This window comes from Vombatus ursinus, unplaced genomic scaffold, assembly GCF_900497805.2.
Source record: "Vombatus ursinus unplaced genomic scaffold, bare-nosed wombat genome assembly UNPS02014841.1, whole genome shotgun sequence".
In the NCBI taxonomy this organism is placed as follows: Eukaryota; Metazoa; Chordata; class Mammalia; order Diprotodontia; family Vombatidae; genus Vombatus; species Vombatus ursinus.
Window position 1 is genome coordinate 6,410,091 of NW_020954619.1, and position 19,361 is coordinate 6,429,451.

The 19,361-nt window shown below is 42.5% G+C and overlaps 1 protein-coding gene across 2 annotated transcripts in view; it reads left to right on the top strand.

The window, feature by feature from the left end:
* Positions 1-2,792: 2,792 nt before the first annotated feature.
* OVOL2 (ovo like zinc finger 2) overlaps positions 2,793-19,361 on the top strand; it is a 49,527-nt gene continuing 32,958 nt past the window's right edge. The window contains exons 1-4 of one of the 2 annotated variants that reach the window (XM_027840399.1): positions 2,793-2,880; positions 3,067-3,143; positions 3,612-3,701; positions 4,595-4,872. In XM_027840399.1, coding sequence (XP_027696200.1) covers positions 4,609-4,872 — 264 coding nt within the window. In that variant the 5' untranslated portion in view covers positions 2,793-2,880; positions 3,067-3,143; positions 3,612-3,701; positions 4,595-4,608. Of the gene's footprint in view, positions 2,881-3,066; positions 3,144-3,220; positions 3,702-4,594; positions 4,873-19,361 lie in introns of those variants that run through there. The other variant, XM_027840398.1, reaches the window with a different exon arrangement.

Genomic DNA, 19,361 nt, shown 5'->3' on the forward strand with positions numbered 1-19,361 from the left:
CTTCTCTCCACTCCAATCCACCATCCTCCACACAACTGCCAGTTACTCTTCTCAGTCCAAGTCTGAACATGTCTCTCTTCAGCTCAATAACTTGTGGCTCCCTACTGACTCTGGGATCAAATTTACAATTTCATCTTTTTCTCATGCTCTTTTCATTTTTATTTTTCATTTTGTATTTTATGATGTACACTTACAATTAGCAGTACAGTAGTACATAAATGGGACTTATAAATAGCTTAAAAATTTCACTAAGACTTAGGGGATGTTATATATACCAAAACAGGGTGTGTGCTCAAAAAAGGTTTACTGATAGGTAGGCACAATCCAAAAAGTTTGTTTTAGTCTATGAATTTTCTGGGAATATGTTCTGCTAATCCTCATGTCACATTCACAGATTTCTCAGATTATTCTTCTCCATGTTTTATGAGAATGATTTCTTGATGTCTCTGAGTTCATTTGCTGAAGTGGTAAGTGCTAACCATCTGGCAAAAAAAAACAGCCATAAAGGACTCATGGCTCTAGTATCTGTGTATGCTGGAGCCAGCTCTTACCTCCCCATCTGCTGCCTGTTAAATTTTCAGTGTATTTACACTCCAGAAATTGACAAAAATCAGGGCTTGATTTATTGTTTTGTTGATTATCTAGTCTTCTGAAAGTGCTGGAGAAAATGTTAATAATAATGCAGATTAAACTTAAGTGTGTACACTTTTTTTTTGGAGAACAAGTTGTTAAACATTTACCAGCACACCATCATTATCAATTAGGTGCAATAAGCCACAAACACCGTGTTAAAGACCACAAGGGCTCTCAGTTCTAAGACATTTCCAAAAGTTTCATGACGGAAAATGCTATCCACATCCAGAGAAAGAACTATGGAGTTTGAATGCAGATCAAAGCATACTATTTGCTATTTTTTCTTTGCTTTGGTTTGTTTCCCCTTTCTGATGGTTCCTCCTATTCCTTACAACATGACTAATGTGAAAATATGTTTAATAGGAATGTATATGTAAAGCCTATATCAGATTGCATGCTGTCTTGGGGAGGGAGGGGAAGAAAAATTTAAAACTCAAAAGCTTATGGAAGTGATTGTTGATAAATCAGAATAAGTTAATAAAAAAATAAAAATAAAAACATTTTAAAAAAAGAATATAAGGGCTTGGCACACAGTAAACACTTAATAAATGCTTTTGGCTTGACTGATTTGCTCCTCTGTAAAACCAAGAGGTTGGATTACATGTTCTCAGAGTTCAACATCCAGCTCTCTCTCATATTAAATGACCTGATAATTCTGATGCTACTTTTATGCAATTTCATTCAGCCAAAGCTGATATTTTTTGGGATATTTCCCTATTCATTGGAAGTGGGGGTGGGTAGAGGGAATGCCTCTGAAAGATCAGCTGTAATAGAGGTATTGTGGGATACTAGAAAGAATGCCCTCTCCTAATAGTAGGCAGGCCTGCTAATCTAGTTGCAACTCTGCTTACTTACTATGTGAAAGATCCAGGTAGGATAAGTAACTTCTGAGTCTCAGTTCTGTTCTCTGTTAACACAAATATAATAACACACAGGTTGTTGCTAGGTAAATGTTCTGCAAATTTCAAAGTTCTATATAAATATGTCCTGTTGAGAAGAAAGAGTTGTTTTATCGTTGCCTTGAATATTATACATCCTTCGGGTGACTTGTTTGAGGTCAAAGTCCTTTGGTTTGTCAGCAGAATTTCGTGGGTCACATCTGGGATCCAAACAATATCTCAGTTTTCATAGCTGAGGTGAAAAAAGGACGAGGACGAGCAGGGTGAACCCTTGTTCTCTTTGCCTTCTTAGGCCAGGAATCCTGTCAGCACGTAAACTTCTTGAGGAAAGGGACCAAGCATGCTCTGTTCTCAAACACAGTGACCTGTATATTGAGGGCTCAAAGTACACAAGGAAAGACTCAGCCTAGGACAAAGCAAAGAAATCCGTTAACAGGTTTGCCGTTTCTAAAGGTCCACTTCAAGGCGGAAGAAGAGAGAGGGAGAAAAAAAAAACCGCTGTGTTTATTTCCCTGTTGTGTTTGCAAGGGCCTGAAGCCTCTCGGGTTACGGAAAACACAGACAGGTGAGATTTTTAGATCTGGGAGCTAGAGAATCCAGCCTTCCTTTCAGCCACCCAGCTCAGGAGGAGACAGACATCTAAAGATCGCTCCCTGCAAAGCAGACGGCAAAGTGCCTGGAGCTGCGGAGGTCGGGTTCCAACTCCAGCCACGCTGCTACTGTATAAGTTTGGAATGTACTGTATGTTCCCACAAAGTCAGTCCTGATCTCACATGTGTGTGCGGATGAGTTCAGAAGCCTGGCTGTAACCTTCCTCCCTCCCTCCCCTTCGGTATACTCCAGAATGTGAAGAGCTGCCTCAATTCCCTCATGCCCTCATTCAAGGGGCAGACCTATGATCCCAAACTTGCGTCAGTTTCTCTCGAAGAATGTTTTACTAAACATAAAAATAACTCTTCAGGATTATTTCGCCACTCTCCATCCCTACCCCCATTACCTGTGCTCTACCAATACGGCAAGAAAGGAGGCAGAACCCCACAATCATCATTGGGGATAAGAGGTGCAGAGAAGGGAGAGAAGTATATATATACCCGTCCCTAAGTTCCAGAAGAGGGCATTTCTCAGCCCCTTCTTTCCAGGTATCTCCCCCCCACCCCGCACCCCCCTTCCCCCCACATAAAGCTCCGGCATCTGCAATCTGGTGAAATTCTTCCTCTCTTCTCCCCCTCCCCCCATGATTTCAGCAAGCCCAGGGAACCATCCTCAAGCACCCGAAAGAACGGAACCATTCGATTGCAAGGCGATCTGAGACAAACCCACTCATCTCCCCGGCCATTTCGCGAAAGGGGTGGGTGGGGAAGAGAACACGATGTACAGTTTAAAAAAAAATAATCCGAGTTGGGATTTCCCTCTGGGATTTGCATTGACTATGCATGTAATGGGGGAAGGAGCGTGTGTGTGTGTGTGTGTGTGTGTGTGTTGGTGGGGGGGATCATGAAAAAATGTTCTTCCCTTTTAAAAAAAATTTTTTCAGACGTTAAATTCTTTTGCAAACATTCATGCCTAAGGAAGGGTTGGAACAAACCTGAGCTGCCTGAACCGGTCAGACAGGTAAGGAGGCTTGTTGACACCGTTATGTTTGCAGGGCGCATGCTCACTCCCAAGTTTCCTGGTGCATTTTCTATTCCACCTTATGAAACTTTTTTTTTTCTCCGTGTGGTCTCACCCACGATTTAAGAAATAAGCGAGGAGCAAGGCAGAGAGATCGAGGACAGGGTGGGGGCCCAGCTGGGATACTAGAGGACTCGGGGCCCTGGGGGGAGTGCAGGGGAAAGGCGAGGCAAGGCGAGGCGAGGCGGGAAGGTGGGGTGGGGAACCCTGGAATCCCCGGGCAGGAGAAGCAGCCGTCTCTTGCGGAGTTCTGAGAGAGGAAGAGAAGAGGGGGAAGGGGGCTGCTACCCGCGTGGAAAAGTTCAGGGACGCGAGCTCGCCAGTCTGAGGGGGAAGCTTGAACCAGGTAAAGATAGAGGTTACTCGAACCTCTCTCCCGTATTCTTCCAAACCCCACCATGCCCAAAGTCTTCCTGGTGAAGAGAAGAAACCCAGTGGCTGCGATTCGCAGTTGGGATGAGCTCCCAGACGAGGAAAGAGCCGACACCTACATCCCAGGTGAGCGGGGAAAGCGGAACGGGGATGGGACCTCACCGCGTGGGCCCCCTCTTCCCAAATGGGAAGGAAGCGGGGGCGCTGATGGGCCAGGGCATGGCTTCCCATCCCCGCTAAGGGGATTGGGGGGGGAGGACTGGTAAGACCAAGGAGGAGCAGAGGAGGGGGAGGCGGGGACATTGGACAAAGTGCCCCCAGTGGGCGCTATTACCCGGGCACGACGGGACCCCTGGCTGTAGATTGGGGCGGGGGGGGGGGGGGAGGGGGGGGGGGGGTGTGTGTGTGTGTGTGTGTGTGTGTGTGTGGAGGGGGGGGCGGTTACGGGCGATACCTATTTCCCTGATTTGATTTCCACCTCCCGAACACTCCTGCCCAAGGACCTTCCCCTAACTCATCTCCGCTAGAAGCGGGAGATGCAATTCAGCTGATGAGACCCTTGCAGCTCGCCCGCTGCCTCTCATAGAAAGCTTGCTCTCAGACCCTGGCGTACAGTGCCCACCCGTGTGCCTACGCAACGCTACCCTACTAAGCGTCGATGGCGACCCCCAGAGCCGTCCACTGCAGCTGCTGTTGGGATAAAATTGGGAGGGGGAGGGCCGTGCTCCCGCTCCCCCCACCCCATTCTCGTCTCCTGTTGACAAAGCAAGAGAACCCACTTTGTAGTCTCCCTGGGGCTCCTAGCCTCCCCACCCAAACGCCTTTCCCACTTGGTAACACTTGGCACTATTCCCAGGTCCCAGGCTGGGGCCAAGGCTGTGGCGGCCGCTGCTAAGGCACCGCCCGGAGGTCAAACGGTTTGCTTAGTCCTCTCCCCACCGCCCCGGGCTCCCAGTACGGACCCCCGCGGGGACTGACTCGCCCATGTTCGGTGTTGTGTTTTCCCCTCCCCCCCCCAGTGAGCCTGGATTGCATGCTCCACTACAGCACCGAGGACTACCGCAGCGAGAGCAGCAGCAGTAGCAGCAGCGAGAGCAGCGGCAGCGGCGGCGGCAGCAACGGGGACCCCGGGGGCGCCGACCTCTGCTGCCTGGAGAGCAGCAGTGGAGGCTCCGTGCAGCAGCCGGAGCCCAGGGACCATCTCGCTCCCCAGCCGGGAGCCCCGGAGCCCAGGACCAACGAGGAGCCAGTGCTGCACCTGGCAGGAAAGCGTCCGACCGCCAGGTCTAAAATCAAGGTACTAGATAGACTGTGCCCCCACCCCGCCCCCGCCCTAGCCGCGCCGCCACCACCACCACGCCCTGGCGTCTACCCCTCTCCCGCTCCTCGCCCCTCCCCGCCCCCAAGCCCGCTCTGCGCCGCGCCCGGGAACCTGTGCACGCAACCGTCGCCGGCTCGGTGCACCTGACTCTGGGCCCGGGCCAGCTGCGCTTTCCTGCAGGGCGGCAGCCACAGCTGCTGCCTCCGGGCTTGGGCACCGTCATGATCCCTGATGGATTGCTTTCTCATCACAAATGGATGTGTGCAGAAAGGGGAGCGTGGCCACGTACACTCGAGTAGTAGGTGTTTTTATTGCACCTTTTGTAGCTTTCTGCTTATTGCAAAATGGCCCTCGCGCGTCATTTGGTGAAGGCGTCGGGTGCAATTTTTGTTGCAGTTCAGTAGCTGTCGTTTGTAGCGGAGGTAGACCCCACACAGTCAGAACATCTAAAGTTGACGGGACTCCATATTGAAAATGTTAGGGTTTTGTATGGACCACCGAAGGGGTTGGGTTCCCGAGGGTCTGCTTTGTAATCCGAAGTAGTTTGCATTTCCATTGATCTCTGTTGTTTCGGGGTGTTCAGTAGAGTAGGAGGTGGAGGGAATTCCCACCCTTCCGCCGAGGGCAAACTCTGATATTCTCCTTTAAAGGGAATGGAAGGACAAAGGGGCCTACCAAAGGTCGAGGAAATCAGTTAATTGGAAAATGGGATAGTAGATTTCCTACAGAACTTTTTCAATGCCCCGTACTTCAGCCTTGATCAAGCCTCCCACTTTATGTGGTTCCATGCGAATTGGTGAGACCAAGCTATTTTCAGAAGGGAAGAACTTATTTCCGAGGAAATTGACTAGTGTTTAATTCTGTGTGTTTTCTGTCGGGAGGGGTTGGATGTGTGCTGGGGGCTGTTTGGGATTGAGTCTTTTAACCATTGTTAGTAAAATGTGGGGTGGAGGGGGCCTAGTAGCGCCAAACAGTGGAGTGATGTTTCTGATTGTGCTAAGTCTTCTTTGCAGGAGGTGGCTTGTCTTGAATTACTAAGTCTATATCTTTGATTACATTCATTTGGTCTTATTCAATGATTTTTAAATTCTTTTTTTGGGCCAGAAGAGAGGAAGGAATTTATTTATTCCCCATACTTCCAGTTTCCTTCCACACTATTGCCACTTGTTGGAAGTGAAAGACATCGATAGGGAGGTGTGAGAATACAGGAGAGCATCCCAATCACTTTATCCATAAACTTGCCAGATTTAGTAGATCTTTTTCTAATTGGGGCAATTAACTGTCCTGTTTACCCTCCTCCCCACCGCTTTGTGTTAAAGGGAGAATAAATTGTTGGAGAATAAGGCTAGGTATTAAAGCTTTCTTCCGGATTTGGCTGTAGTGCAAATTTAGTTTTAGTGGCACCTTGTGTCCTTACAGAACAATTTCCATTTCCCTCAAGTCCATAATGAGCAGAATAGGAATTCTCTCCCTCTCTTTCTTTGCATTTCAAGGTTTTCAACTAATTGTGTCTCTTCTCATCTGAACTCCTAGTCCCCACTAGCAAAAGAAAAAATTTCTTGCTTTTTTGTTATGCAGCCACAGTACTAGGTAGCTCAAAGTGTGAGGAATATCTCAGGATGGCCTGTGGGATCCTGGTAAATGTAGGATTATCATTAACCCATGTGACTGAGTGAATTTCCAGAAATTTAGAACTCTTTTCAGGGTATGTTGTTGACTACATAATCTTTAAACACAGAGTAATCACTTAAGGCTTGTCCAAGGAATACTGCCTTAACTGGAAGAATTATGTGTCTAGTTTGAATATTCTGCTGGGCAGCCAGCTATTATGATAAAAAGGACTCAGGAAAATAGAATCAATTTTCACCAACATTTTATTAAGTGCCAACAGTATATACACTAGCATTGTGCAGTTTGCTGGGGAAAGATAGGAAGTTTAATTTGTATATTCAGTGAAGAAAAGGATGTAGGATTTCAACAGGTGGAACTGGGGAAAAGATTTCCAAGTATAGTGAACAGCTTAAAAGAGCAAAGGTTTGGAGAGTGGAGAGTTTGTGTAGGGAATGTTAAGTAGTTCAGTTTGGTTGAAGCGTGTGATACTAGGAGGGGAGCAGCAGATACACTGTCAGAAAAGTAGTGAGGTACCAGGTTGAGCAGGACCTTTAATGCCAGGGAAGGGAGGTGGAACTTTACTTGGTAGGTCATAGAGCAACAAGAAAGGTAATGAGTAAAGACGATTGATTTGACCAGGTTGTTACAAAGATAAACCTAGCAGAGCTGGGAAGGATAGTTGAGGAGGAAGATAGGTGAGATTGTTTGGAAGCTATTCTAATATAAGCAGATGGTAAAGAGCATGCCTCTACTGAGGTGGTGGCAGAGAGAAAAGAGGAGAGACAAATTTGAGAAATATCACGTACCATTTAGTAACTAATTGGATAGGAAAAATGGGAGAGAGGACAAAAAAGAATTGGTTTCAATATGGGTGCCATCTGAGAATGATGGCAGAAATAATGAGGTCAGAAGGAAGAGCTGGTTTAGGGGAAAGATAAGCTTGATTTGAGATCACTTGGGTGTGAGTTGATGGCAGTAGGATATCCAGGTAGGGGATCTTCTCTAGGCAGTTGGAGAGTGATCTGGGCTAGAGATTTAAGATTTGGAAATCATCTGGCTTCAGGCTCCAAGAACGAAGTAGCATATGTATTTAAACATATGTATATATTCAATATATTAAAATATATGTATATATTTAATATATCAAAAACATATGTATATATTTTTTAATCCAGGAAAATAGCTGTCCCAAGAGTGTTAGCCTCCTAACTTTTTTCATCAAAACTGTTGCTGACAAGCAAGAGGGACTCTTTTGTTGTTGTTTCTACCTCTCGCCCCCCCCCCCCAAAGCCATCACTGCTGAAGCCATCCATTTGGTTCTGATGTCCCAAGCATATGCACTGGGATATTAAAATCATCTGAGTCTGTATGTTACATGGGCAATTGACCCTCCAGGTCCAAGATAAACCATTGGCTTTATACAAAATTCTCCATAGACAGGAATTTTTTTTTTCAATGCAGTTTCCTTGCTCTACTTTTCCTTATAACTTAAGAGAAAAATATCAGAAACCTGTTTGGCCAACCAGGTGTTTAAAAAATTCCTTTTCAGGTGTTTGAGCGTGGGACTGGGCATTGTATTGATAGCAGGAGGCGAGCTCATTTCTTTGATTAATGGATGGCCTAGGTCTCTGAGTGCCATACCTACTTTTTCCAAGTATGAAGGATTATTTTTCCGTGTCAGAAAATGTAGACCCCTGCATGAATACTTTGATTATTTTTTGAGTGAGAAAAATTGGATACCAAAAAGCTACCATGCATCTTCCAAAGTTTTAAGTGAATTTGCATTTTATTAGTCATAATATTTACACATATTTGAAAATAGTATGTGTGGGAGGTATTATTTATTCACTCTGCTGAGGTAAGTTTGCTTATTTATTACACTGAGTCAAGTTGCATATTTTATTTGTTGTAGTTGAGTAGAATAGATAGAGGGATCTGGCCTCTTTGTCCAGAAGACCTGAGTTCTAGGGGGCTTCCAACCTTAAACTGGCTTTACCATCCTAGGCAAGTAACTTAATCTTTTAGTGCCTGAGGCCCTTCTACGTCTCTAAATTATAGAGGTATTGCTAATTTGCATCAGGACCAAAAGAAAATCTAGAAGAAGGGTTGATCTGAATATGGATTCATTTACTCCTAGCAACAACTTCCTCTCTCTCCCCCCCCTTCTCTCCTCATCCCAGCCTCACACCTCCAACTCAGATTTGGTTTAGAATTATGGTGTTTTTTGAGGTAGATGGAATCTTACCGAGTTCATTCAATTCTATGCGGCCAGTACTAGAACAAAAGAAACAGTTTCTGCTCTTCAAGAGCTTGCATAATAGCACACAGATCTGTTCCTTAAAACAAAAAAAAAACGAAAAAAAACCCCATCTGTGCTAGATGCCCCTTTCTCATTCAGACTTCTTGAAAAAAGTTTTCTTAACTCATCTCTTCCTCTCACTCTTCAATCCTCTGTAATGTGGCTTCGAAATTTATCCCTCAACTGAAATTACTCTCTGTAGTTACCAGTGATTTCTTAATTGCTAGATCTAATGACCTTTTCTCAGTCCTCATCCTTCTTGACCTCTCTGCAGCATATGAAGTTACTGATCATCTTCCTCTGAATATTATCTTCCTCTGGTGACACTATCTAATATTTGTTCTGCTTCATCATCTGTGCCACCCCCCCCCAACCTTGGATGTACTCTAAGGCTCTCTATTTACACTGTCCCTTGATGACCTCATCAAATCCCATATGTTCAACTATCCGCTCTATGTAGATGGCTCCCAGATCTATATATCCATCCCTGGTATTCCTTCTGAGCTCCAGTCCTTTGTATTACTAAATGCCCGTGGCACATTTTTAGGCTTTGTGTCCTGTAGGCATCTCAACTCATTATATTCAAAATAGAACTTGTTACCTTTCCCCCAAAACCTTCCATACTTAAACTTGTCTATTAGCTCTCTGGAGTGTCATTCTCTTTCCCTGTTCACAACCTAGTTATATTCTTGACTCTTCTCACCCCACTTCAGCCAGGCAGAGCAGCAGATGTAGAGATAGGACATGCAAGTGGATATTATGTCCAACTGTAGATCACAACCCACCCACTCATGCCAACCCATCCTATGGGACACTTGTCCCTATCATCCCATAAACGTTGGAGTTAGTCCAATGTGTTGGAGGTCATCCCTGTTTTTTCTTAATACCTTGAGGACACCAGTGGAACATACAGTCTGAGAATTATCATTCCTACTCATCACATGACCAGTGCTTAGCACGTAGTTGATGCCGGTTGACTTTATAATAAATAATAATATATACATATATAATAGATGCTAATTGACTCTTTTTTTTCCATCATTTACTCCTCTTCTTCTCTGGAGATCTTCATTAGTTAAGTGTGGCAGATTGCTAATGTTCATTCAGTTTACTTTTCTTCAATTTTGATTCTACAGAGACTGTCCTTAAGAAAGAAATCTAGCCTGTAAACACCAAGGTATCTTTCGAGGTTTCAGTGATCAAAATTTACATTCCTCTGGCTCTCACTGATTGGCCAACAATAGTGCCAGGCCACACCAAACTTGGTCATTGTTTGGGCCCTGATTGGCTCAGTGAATGTAAATAGCAGTTCTTTCTGTTTTGGCCAGAAACCCTGAGGGTCTTCCCCTCCCAGATCTTTTTTTTTTTTTGACTAGGTAAAAAAGGCCATTCTCTGCCTTGTTTCTTACCTAGCCTTATTCACAGAATAGGTGTTGCCTCAGTTAAACTGAGACCTGTTAAAGAACTTAGCTTAGAAAGGCTAAGGTGTCCCACTTCACCCAGGGCTTCTTCTCTTCTCCTCCCCATTTCAATAAACTCTGCTGACCCTTTATTAACTCTAGGAGCAAATACAAGCTATTTTTTGGCATTTAAATCTCTTGGCCTCAGCCTACCTTTCCAGCTTTATTTGTCTCTTCCATGCCCTTGCCCTGGACTCTACTTTTGGCTGGATTCTGATGGGTTAGCCCTCTGTGTCGCTTCCTGTGGAGAGTCACACCCTGCTATGACCTTACCACCCCACTGCCTTCCAAGTTCCCATTCATATATTATCTTCTCCCCTTTAGAATGTAAGCCTCTTGAGGGACGGTGAACTCTCTTGATCACTTATATTTCCATCCCCATCCGTGATCAGTGTTGTTTAGCCTACCTGGCACGTAGTATTAATAAATGCTATCCATCTAGCTATTCATCCTTCTGTCTATACCCTATCTATCCTTCTGTCTGTTTGTATCTGTCCTATCATTCTATCTATCATTCTATCCTGTCTGTCTCTGGTTTCCAACTGTTCTGGTCTAATTCACTTTTAGTTCTTAGAATCCCTGACATCCTTCAAAATTTAGCTTAAGTACCATCTTTATCGGGAGGCCTTTCCTGGACTGGCCAGCTTTCCCCATCAAGGTTATACCCTGTGTTTGCTTTATATGTGTTTCGGCATTTTGTTCAGTTGTGTTTGACTTTTCATGACCTCATCTGGGGTTTTCTTGGCAAAGATACTGGAGTGGTTTACCATTTCCTCCCTCAGCTCATTTTATAGATGAGGAAACCGAGGCAAATGGGGTTAAATGACTTTCCTAGAGTCATTTAGCTAATCTGTCTGAGGCCAGATTTGAACAGGAAGGTGAGTCTTCCTGACTCTAGGGCTGGTGTTTTATCCACTGTGCTACTTAGCTGCCCTGTGGTTTGATATATATCTCTCTACTCTATTACATTGTAAGCTCCTTGAGGCCAGGAACTATTTTGCTTTTATCTTTTTTTTTTTAATTCTCAGCACCTAAACTGGGAGCCTGTGACCTTTCTGGTAGTGAGTAAAGAGGTAAGACTTGAAACCAGGCCGCCTTGCTACTATTTATGTGCTTTCCCCCTTAGGACTTGCTATCCCTACCTCTAAGTCAGGGATTCTTAACTTCTTTTGTGTCATGGACTTCTTTGGCATTTTGGAGAAACTTAGACTGTCGTCTTTCTCAGAATGTTTTTAAATGCCCAGAGTGAAATGCATTGGATCACAGTGGAAACCAATTATTTTGGTTATCAAAGTTATCAAATAACAGTTATCAAAGAATTTTGAAAATTATTTCACTGACCCTGGGTTAAGAACCCTTTTTCTACCTGTATTTATTGTACCCTGGCAGGATCTGCCATGCTGGAAAGAAATTGTCTGCTTTCAGATGGACCATAGCTAAGTATGAAAAACTGGCCAACAGTAGGAAGTAGGATAGACACTGATGATTTTCATAAGATTTGACCTAACTCAAAAATTTTGTGATCCTGGAGCAGAAGTTCTTAGCCTTTTCTGGGTCACAGACCCCTTTGGCAGTCTGGTAAAGTATATGGATCCCTTCTCAGAATGTTTTTAAAATGCATAAAACAAAAATTACCGAGTTACAAGGAAATTTATTATATTGAAATACAGTCTGTAGACAGGAAGACTGAAATCATGTGCATTCTAGTGGCAGGTCAAATAACTTAAAAGTAGTAATGAGGTAAAAGATATTTTGAGATAAAATAATATAATGTAATGAGATAAAAGATGTTTTGAGATAAAACTGTAATGTGATATGAAAATATCTGATATGTATTGGTGAGATAGTCCCAGTTACTGCTTATACTGTGGATTAGTTGCCCACATTCATAATTGGAGGAAATGATAAATTTTATTTAGAGGTTAGTGGAAATAAGGATGTAATTTTTTTCTGCATTCAAATTCATGGACCCCCCCCCCCCCCAAATCTATTTATAAACCCTATAGTGGTTCTTGGATCCCATATTAAAAATCCATTCTAGGGGGAAAAAAACAGATCTTGATGAATTCTTTGGTTATAGCACCCCATAAAACCGCTGAGTATGAAATATCAATGATAATGCCTGCTCCTCCCTTCCCCTAGTGGTTATGATAAAGTACTGCCTTGGAAAGTATTCTATGGAAATTTTCTGTGGTAAAAAGATGCACTTAGGAGTGAAGATCAGCCTTGGAGTCAAGACCTGACTTCAAATTCTAATTTTAATACTTACTGGCTGTGACCCATACTAGCCATGGGATCTCTCAGTGTCCCAGGTAACTCTCAGGAGGCTTTACTGAGAAACTGATGACCTAGGTGGGAATGGGGGGAAGGGGAGGAGAACTTTCTGGCTAAATCTAAGTAAAGGATTTGGGAATAGCTACACCAGTACTTTGCCAAACCCTTTATAAATGGGTTCCTCTAAATGTGTAAGGCCCTAGTATTTATATATTTTATTAACTAGGTGGGTGGAGGGAGGGCATTAAATGTTTTAAAAGGCTTTGCCAGATCGATCAAAAGTGAAGATAAAATCCCTCTGATGAAATGAAATCAGTCCTCAGGTATTAACAAGTGAATGCCTAATGTGGGGCGCTGCGTTATAGAGGGTGATATAATTTAAAGGAGTAAAAGATCCAGAGTGGCAAAGGAAGTATTTCTGGGGGACTAGGGGACTTAATTTAGCAGTCTGGGGAAGCCTATGGATCCTCTCTCAGGAAAAAAAAATGTTTTTTACATTCATAAATATATGACTTCTTTTTTTGTTTGTTTGTTTGTTTTGTTTTGGCTAGGCAATGGGGTTAAGTGAGTTGCCCAGGGTCACACAACTAGTAAGTGTTATGTGTCTGAGGCTGGATTTGAACTCAGGGCCTCCTGAATCCAGGACCGGTGCTCTATCCACTGCACCACCTAGCTGCCCCCATAAAGATATGATTTCAAGGGAAACCAACTATATGGAAATACAGTCATCAAAACATATAAAAAAGCAATAAGTTCACTGACCCCAGGTTAAGAACTAGATCTAAGCTTTCTTGTTGTATCATAAGCTTTTCCTAGATTTAACACTACTGTGACAGCCCTAGAATGGATTTTTAATATGGGATCCAAGAACCACAGTGCACAGTGCTGAGTCTTTCTGACTCTAGACCCTGAACTCTCTCCACTGTGCCACCTAGCTGCCCCCACCAATCCTTTTAGGTCTCTTTAAATGTCAGTTTCTTGCAGCTGTATGGCTTATTCTACCGATAGATCTAGCTCCGTGACCCTGAGGGGAAGGGAGGGTGCACCTAAGGAAAAACATTTAAAACATTTCAGCATGTTTGGAACAACCATCCTTATTGTAAAAAAGTGAAAGGAAGGCCCAGTACTATATCCCAAGGTGACTGAAGCAATCTGAAAGAGGTATAAAATATACACCCTCTGGAAATAGGCCCATTAATTTAATTAACTTATCTGGTGGAAAGATCATCAGTTAAAAAAGAAGAAGTGGTAGGTTTTGGTTGTGGTTCTTTTTTGTTTTTGTTTTGTTTTGTTTTGTTTTTTTGGTTTGTTGGTCAGTACTTAGGGAAGCTTTGAAGTAAAATGCCACTTGATGTGTTCTCCCTTTGCTTTCTGGCTGCTATTGTTACTCTAGTCCAGGTAAGACAATAGTACATTTGTTTATGCCACAGAGATTCTGTTTGTGAGAAGAGCAAGCAAGAAACTTAGCATGTTTTTTAAAATGAAAGCTGAGATTCTGTAGCAAGCTGGACAGTCTGCAAAAAAACTTTTAAGCCCCTGGGGCTTTTTGCAACTAACTACTCATCTTTTATGTTTTCTCTCCCTGTATCTAGGGAGAGACTGTCCCATTGGACTGTCTCTGTTTTGTTTTTTTTTTACCCTCAGGACAGTGTGTCCTTTTCTCTTAATCAGTCTTTCAGACAGCATAGTTGGGATCAGAAGCTCTGGGTTTGAAACCTGGCCCTGCCACATTCTCTCTCTGATGACCTTGGCCTAGATGGTAATAGTAACTCATAGTTTCCTCGGGCTTTCAGAAGGAGGACCTTCTCCCACAGTTCCCTTTCTCAGGGTCAGTGAAAGTATCATTATCTCAATTTTACAGATGAGGAAATTGTCCAGCATCTCAAAGGCCTGAAAAGTGTACCGAAACCCTGGTTTTCTTACCCCATTCAAACTTTACTTCATTAGCTGCCTTTCAAGTAACTGAAAAACTCTGGGATCGTCATTTTCCTTCTCTGTAATAATAAGGGGTGGAACTTTTGCTCTATGAGGGGCACGTCTTTAGTAAGTGGGAGAGTGTATTCCAGTGAAATCTGGTCCTCGAGCTGAGATTACTTAAGATGTGCTTGCCTTGAAAAAGTCTACAATTCACAGAAACCAGACGCTATGGTAGGAAGGCCCGTGTTGAGCTTTGGGAAGATAGGTGTGTATAAACCTAAATAGATTTAAAAAAAAAATATAAGTCTGGGTGCTAAAGAAAGTGAGTAGACACTGGGAAGTAAGGGACCGACCGTCTCTATTGAGGAGGGTAGGAGGGGAACCACGTACAATTCAATTTGAACAACATTTATTAAGCAAGCCAGTTACTATGGGAGGTATGATGGGGTAGAAAGACAAAATGATAACCAATACTTAAGAAAGATTGAGAATGTTTGGAAAGAATTTCACTACCTTCAGAGTTTAAAAAAAAGTGAAATTGTCTCAGGGAGGTTGGTGAGATTGTTTGTAACATACCTTGTTAATATTACTGGGCCTTTTAAGAAAAACTTACAGGTCTGTGGTCTGAGAGAGATGGCCAAATGACCAAACTTTATTGATAACACTGCTGGTCTTATTAATAACATGATTAAATTACATGGAAACTATGTCTCCTTTTTAAACATTACAACTGGTTGAAGAAATAAGGATGGAGAAGAGAAAACACATTGATAGGGAGTGAGCCAGTGAAGGTTTTAGAATGACATGGAGAGACTTGTGCATTAGAAAGATTGTTTTGAGAGTGACTGGATGTTGGGAATGAGGAAGAAGGGAAAGTCAAAGGTGACTGAGTATTCCAGTCAGATGACTGGGAAGATGGTGAAGCCATCAGTCAGTTAACAAGCATTCACTAAGCATTTACGTTGTACCAGCCGCAGTACCAAGTGCTGATCGTCCTACAAAGCCCTACTCCTCCCTCAAGGAGATTGTGTTACAACGAAGTCTACAAATGTTAAGTGCCTACTATGTGTCAAGCCAAGAAAACCCCAAATGGCATTGCAGAGAGTGGGACACGATTGAAACAACTGAACAACAATAACAACAAAATATGCTAGGCACTGTGCTAAGCACTGGCAGTACAAAGAAAGGCAGAAAACCCAATCAACCAAACAAAACCCAGCCCCTACTCTCAAGGAGCTTGGAGTCTAATGGGGGGACGACATGTAAACAACTATTTACCATCAAGATACAGACAAGAAAAGTGGCAGAGAAGGTCAGAGGGAAGGCACTAAGGTCAAGGAGGACTGGAAAAGGCATTGTTGGACCTTGAAAACCATTCTTCCTTCTCCTTGAAAGAATGTTTTTCATAGTGATTTAGGTTCCCATGTGAGCTTACAAAAATCTACCAAAACCCCAATGAAGTTATAGAATCAAAACAGAAATAAATGTTTAGCGTTTGCTCCCTTTTCTTTGCACAGGAGACAGGCGTCCAGAAAGCTCTCCAACCTCACATTGGTCTGTTAAAACTGCTAGCTCTTGGAGCAGCTAGGTGACTCAGTGAATGAAGCACCGGCCTTGGAGTCAGGAGGATCTGAGTTTGAATTCAACCTCGGATACTTCTTGGCTCTGTGACCCTAGGCAAGTCACTTAACCCCCATTGCCTCAAAAAAAATCCAAACTGCCAGCTGTCTTCAAGACAGCCAAATTTTCACTTCTTTTCAGAGGCATTTTCTTATTCTCTCAATTGTGTCCCACCCTAACTCCCATTACTTCGTGTTTAGTTTATATATACAATATCTTATGTTTATTTAAATATAATATCTTATATTTATTTAACTGACCATGTAGCTCCCTTTTGTTGTTCAATGTCCAACTCTTCCTGACCCCATTTGGGATTTTCTTGGCAAAGATCCCGGAGTGGTTTGCCATTTCCTTTTCCAGCTCACTTTATAGATGAGGAACTAAAGCATACTAGGTTGAGAGACTTGCCCAGGGTCACCCAGCTAGTGTCTGAGGCTGAATTTAAACTCGGGTTTTCCTGATTCCAGGCCTGGCAATCTTTCTACTGCACCACCTAGCTCTTGCTATCTTATAAACTTCTTGAGAGTTGATTATCTCAATTTTGTATTTGATTCCACATCATGAAGCAGAGTTGCTCGACACACAGCAGTCACTTAATAAATGCTTCTTGATTCACTAGTAAAAAAAAAGGTTATAATTAATAGAATTTTTATTGTATTAAATAAACATTTATTAAAGAGTTACTATGTGCCAGGAGCCATGCTAGACACTGGAGATACAAAGCTAATAATGAAGATGAATAGATTATAATAAATAGATAAATCTGATGATGGGATTAGGGTCACCTAATCTGAACATAGGGATAAGGAATGGGGTGGGTGAAATAGGAAAAATGAAACTTGGGGGTAAAGTTGGGTAGTTACTAGCCAGTATACTTTCACAAACCACCAACGAAACGATTGCTGAGTTAATACAAAGCTATGTATAGCTTAGTGATTTGCTGTTAAATCCTGGGACCTTATTTTTTCTCCTTCTGAAATGGGGATAATTCTATTTGCCCACTTTTAGTGGCCTGAGAAAACTAGAACCTGTAGGTCTTTGCAGAGGGATAAATGCAGAAGTGCAATCTTTATCCTAGAAAGGAGAGTGAAGGTCACACTTTGTGAATGGGAATACATAGTCATTGTTTCTCCCAGTTGGAGGCTGTTATCTTTTCCTGATGCTGATTATATACTGGCATTCTAAAGGGCCTTTGCTCTCTTGGCTGTGATTTTCCTTCAGCTTTTACTACTGAGGGAATGTCATTTCTTTGGACTTTTTTGGTTTGAATAAGTGCCTTTTTTGATTTGAAGGAGTGAGATTGTAAAGGAAAGAAACTATATTTCTTGAATTGTTTGTTTTTAAATGGGGATTTACCAAAATGAGGAACATGGATGGTTCTATACCTATACTATTGAGGCTTCCTAGGTGACAGTGAACTACCACAGACTTTGAATGGAGAAAATTGAGAATTTTGGCTCTTTGAACTCTGTCTCCACTGCGAAGACCTCATCGGTTTGCTCTAGTGTCTACCCTGATTTTCAGTTGACCCACTCTTTTTTTATTGAATTATCTGGATGCATCTGGTATTGAGACTTCTGCCATTTCAGACCACGACTGGTCTTTTCTTTACCCTATACAATTTTTATCTAAGTCTTCCCCTAAATCACAAAATCTAAGAGTTGGAAGGGACCTCAGAGGCCTTCCAGGCCACCATCTCCATATAGCTCAACCTGTTCTTGTACCTACATGAGACTCTCCTCCGCAAAATACCTGACGAAGTTTATCCAGCCTTCCCTTGAAGACTGACCAGTGAGGTCATTCTCTGGGCATTCTCCAGCTTATCAAATGTCCTACCCAAAATTGAGGTCAGAACTGAACACCACATTCCAGATTCTGACTAGGCCAGAGTACAGAAGAACTCTCACCTTCCTTGTGCCGGACACTATGCCTCTCTAAATATTGTTTATAAATCCAGTTGGCTTGTGGAGCTGCCTCGTTGCATTGTGGACTGCTTGCAAGTCATTAAAACCCCCAAGACTAGCTTCTTATCTGGCTCTATTCTCCTCCCCCTCCCAAATTGTATCTTCTTAGGAGGTTTCATATAGAGGACTCAACTTAATGGAGACTTTTCTTTGGTTTTGTTGTTGCTGCTGCTGTTAATATTATTTTAATTCCAGTGCAGCGCTCAAGTTGTCTGTTATACCTTGGTCTGGCTACATCAGCCGTCTTATTTTATTTAAATTTTATTTTATTTAACTTTTTTAACTTTTTAACTTTATTTAAATGTTTAAAATTTATAATTGTAAGTGGATTTTTTGTAGATTCTTTCACATCTCATATGAATTGGTATCTACTGTTTTAGAAATCAATAATTTATTTTAGCACATCAGTCAACCAGCATTTGACAAGGCTCTGACTATGTGCTTGGTGCCGTGGCCAGGGCTAGAGATAGAAAGACAAATGAAACAGCTTCTGTCCTCTTAGGAGCACACCTCAGTTACTTAAGAATTAAACAACACAGTCCCTACCTCCCCCATAAATACTTTCCATTAAAAAAAAAACAAACCGTTAAGCTAAACTTTTCAGTACTACAATTGTGACTGACAGTCGTGTATTTTACCATTTGTTAACAGATTGATAGGAAGGATGCACGTTTGAATTTCAGTAACTTGGAGCAAATAGCGTCCATTGTGTTGGACCTGAATTCTGTTGCCTCCTAGTGTTTTCATTTGCATTATCGTTACGTGCTGTGCATTTCCTCTGCTTTCTTTACTCCATGCAGCTCAGTTTTATTAGATTACTTGTCAACTCTGTTTCCAATTACATTCTGTAGACTACCTATAGGTTAAAGAATGGATGAATAAATGAATGAATGAAAAAGAATTTATTGAGGCTTGTTTTTTTGCGAGCACTTTTGTTCTGAGCCCTGGGGTTATAAATGCCAAAGCGTTTAAAAACAAAAAAACCTTTCCCTCAAGAAGCTTATATTCTAATAAGGGGAGATGAAGCAAACCGGAACTTGTTGCCCAGGGTACGGTGCTTTGGTCTAGGAAGTTACAGGGATGGTGAAGAAGCAGAAGGCAGGTTGTGAATTTCCTTAAAATATGGACCCTTTGACAGCATGGCAAAATGGGTAGAGTGCTGGACTTGAAATTAGTAAGAGTTGGGTTCAGCTCTTACCTCTGATACTATATGACTATAGACTAAAGGTTTTTTTAAACCTTTCTGTGCCTCAGGAAGCTCTCAGATTACAAATTAGTCATTGAGTGGGAATCAATCCTTTCATATCCATGTGAAAGAGA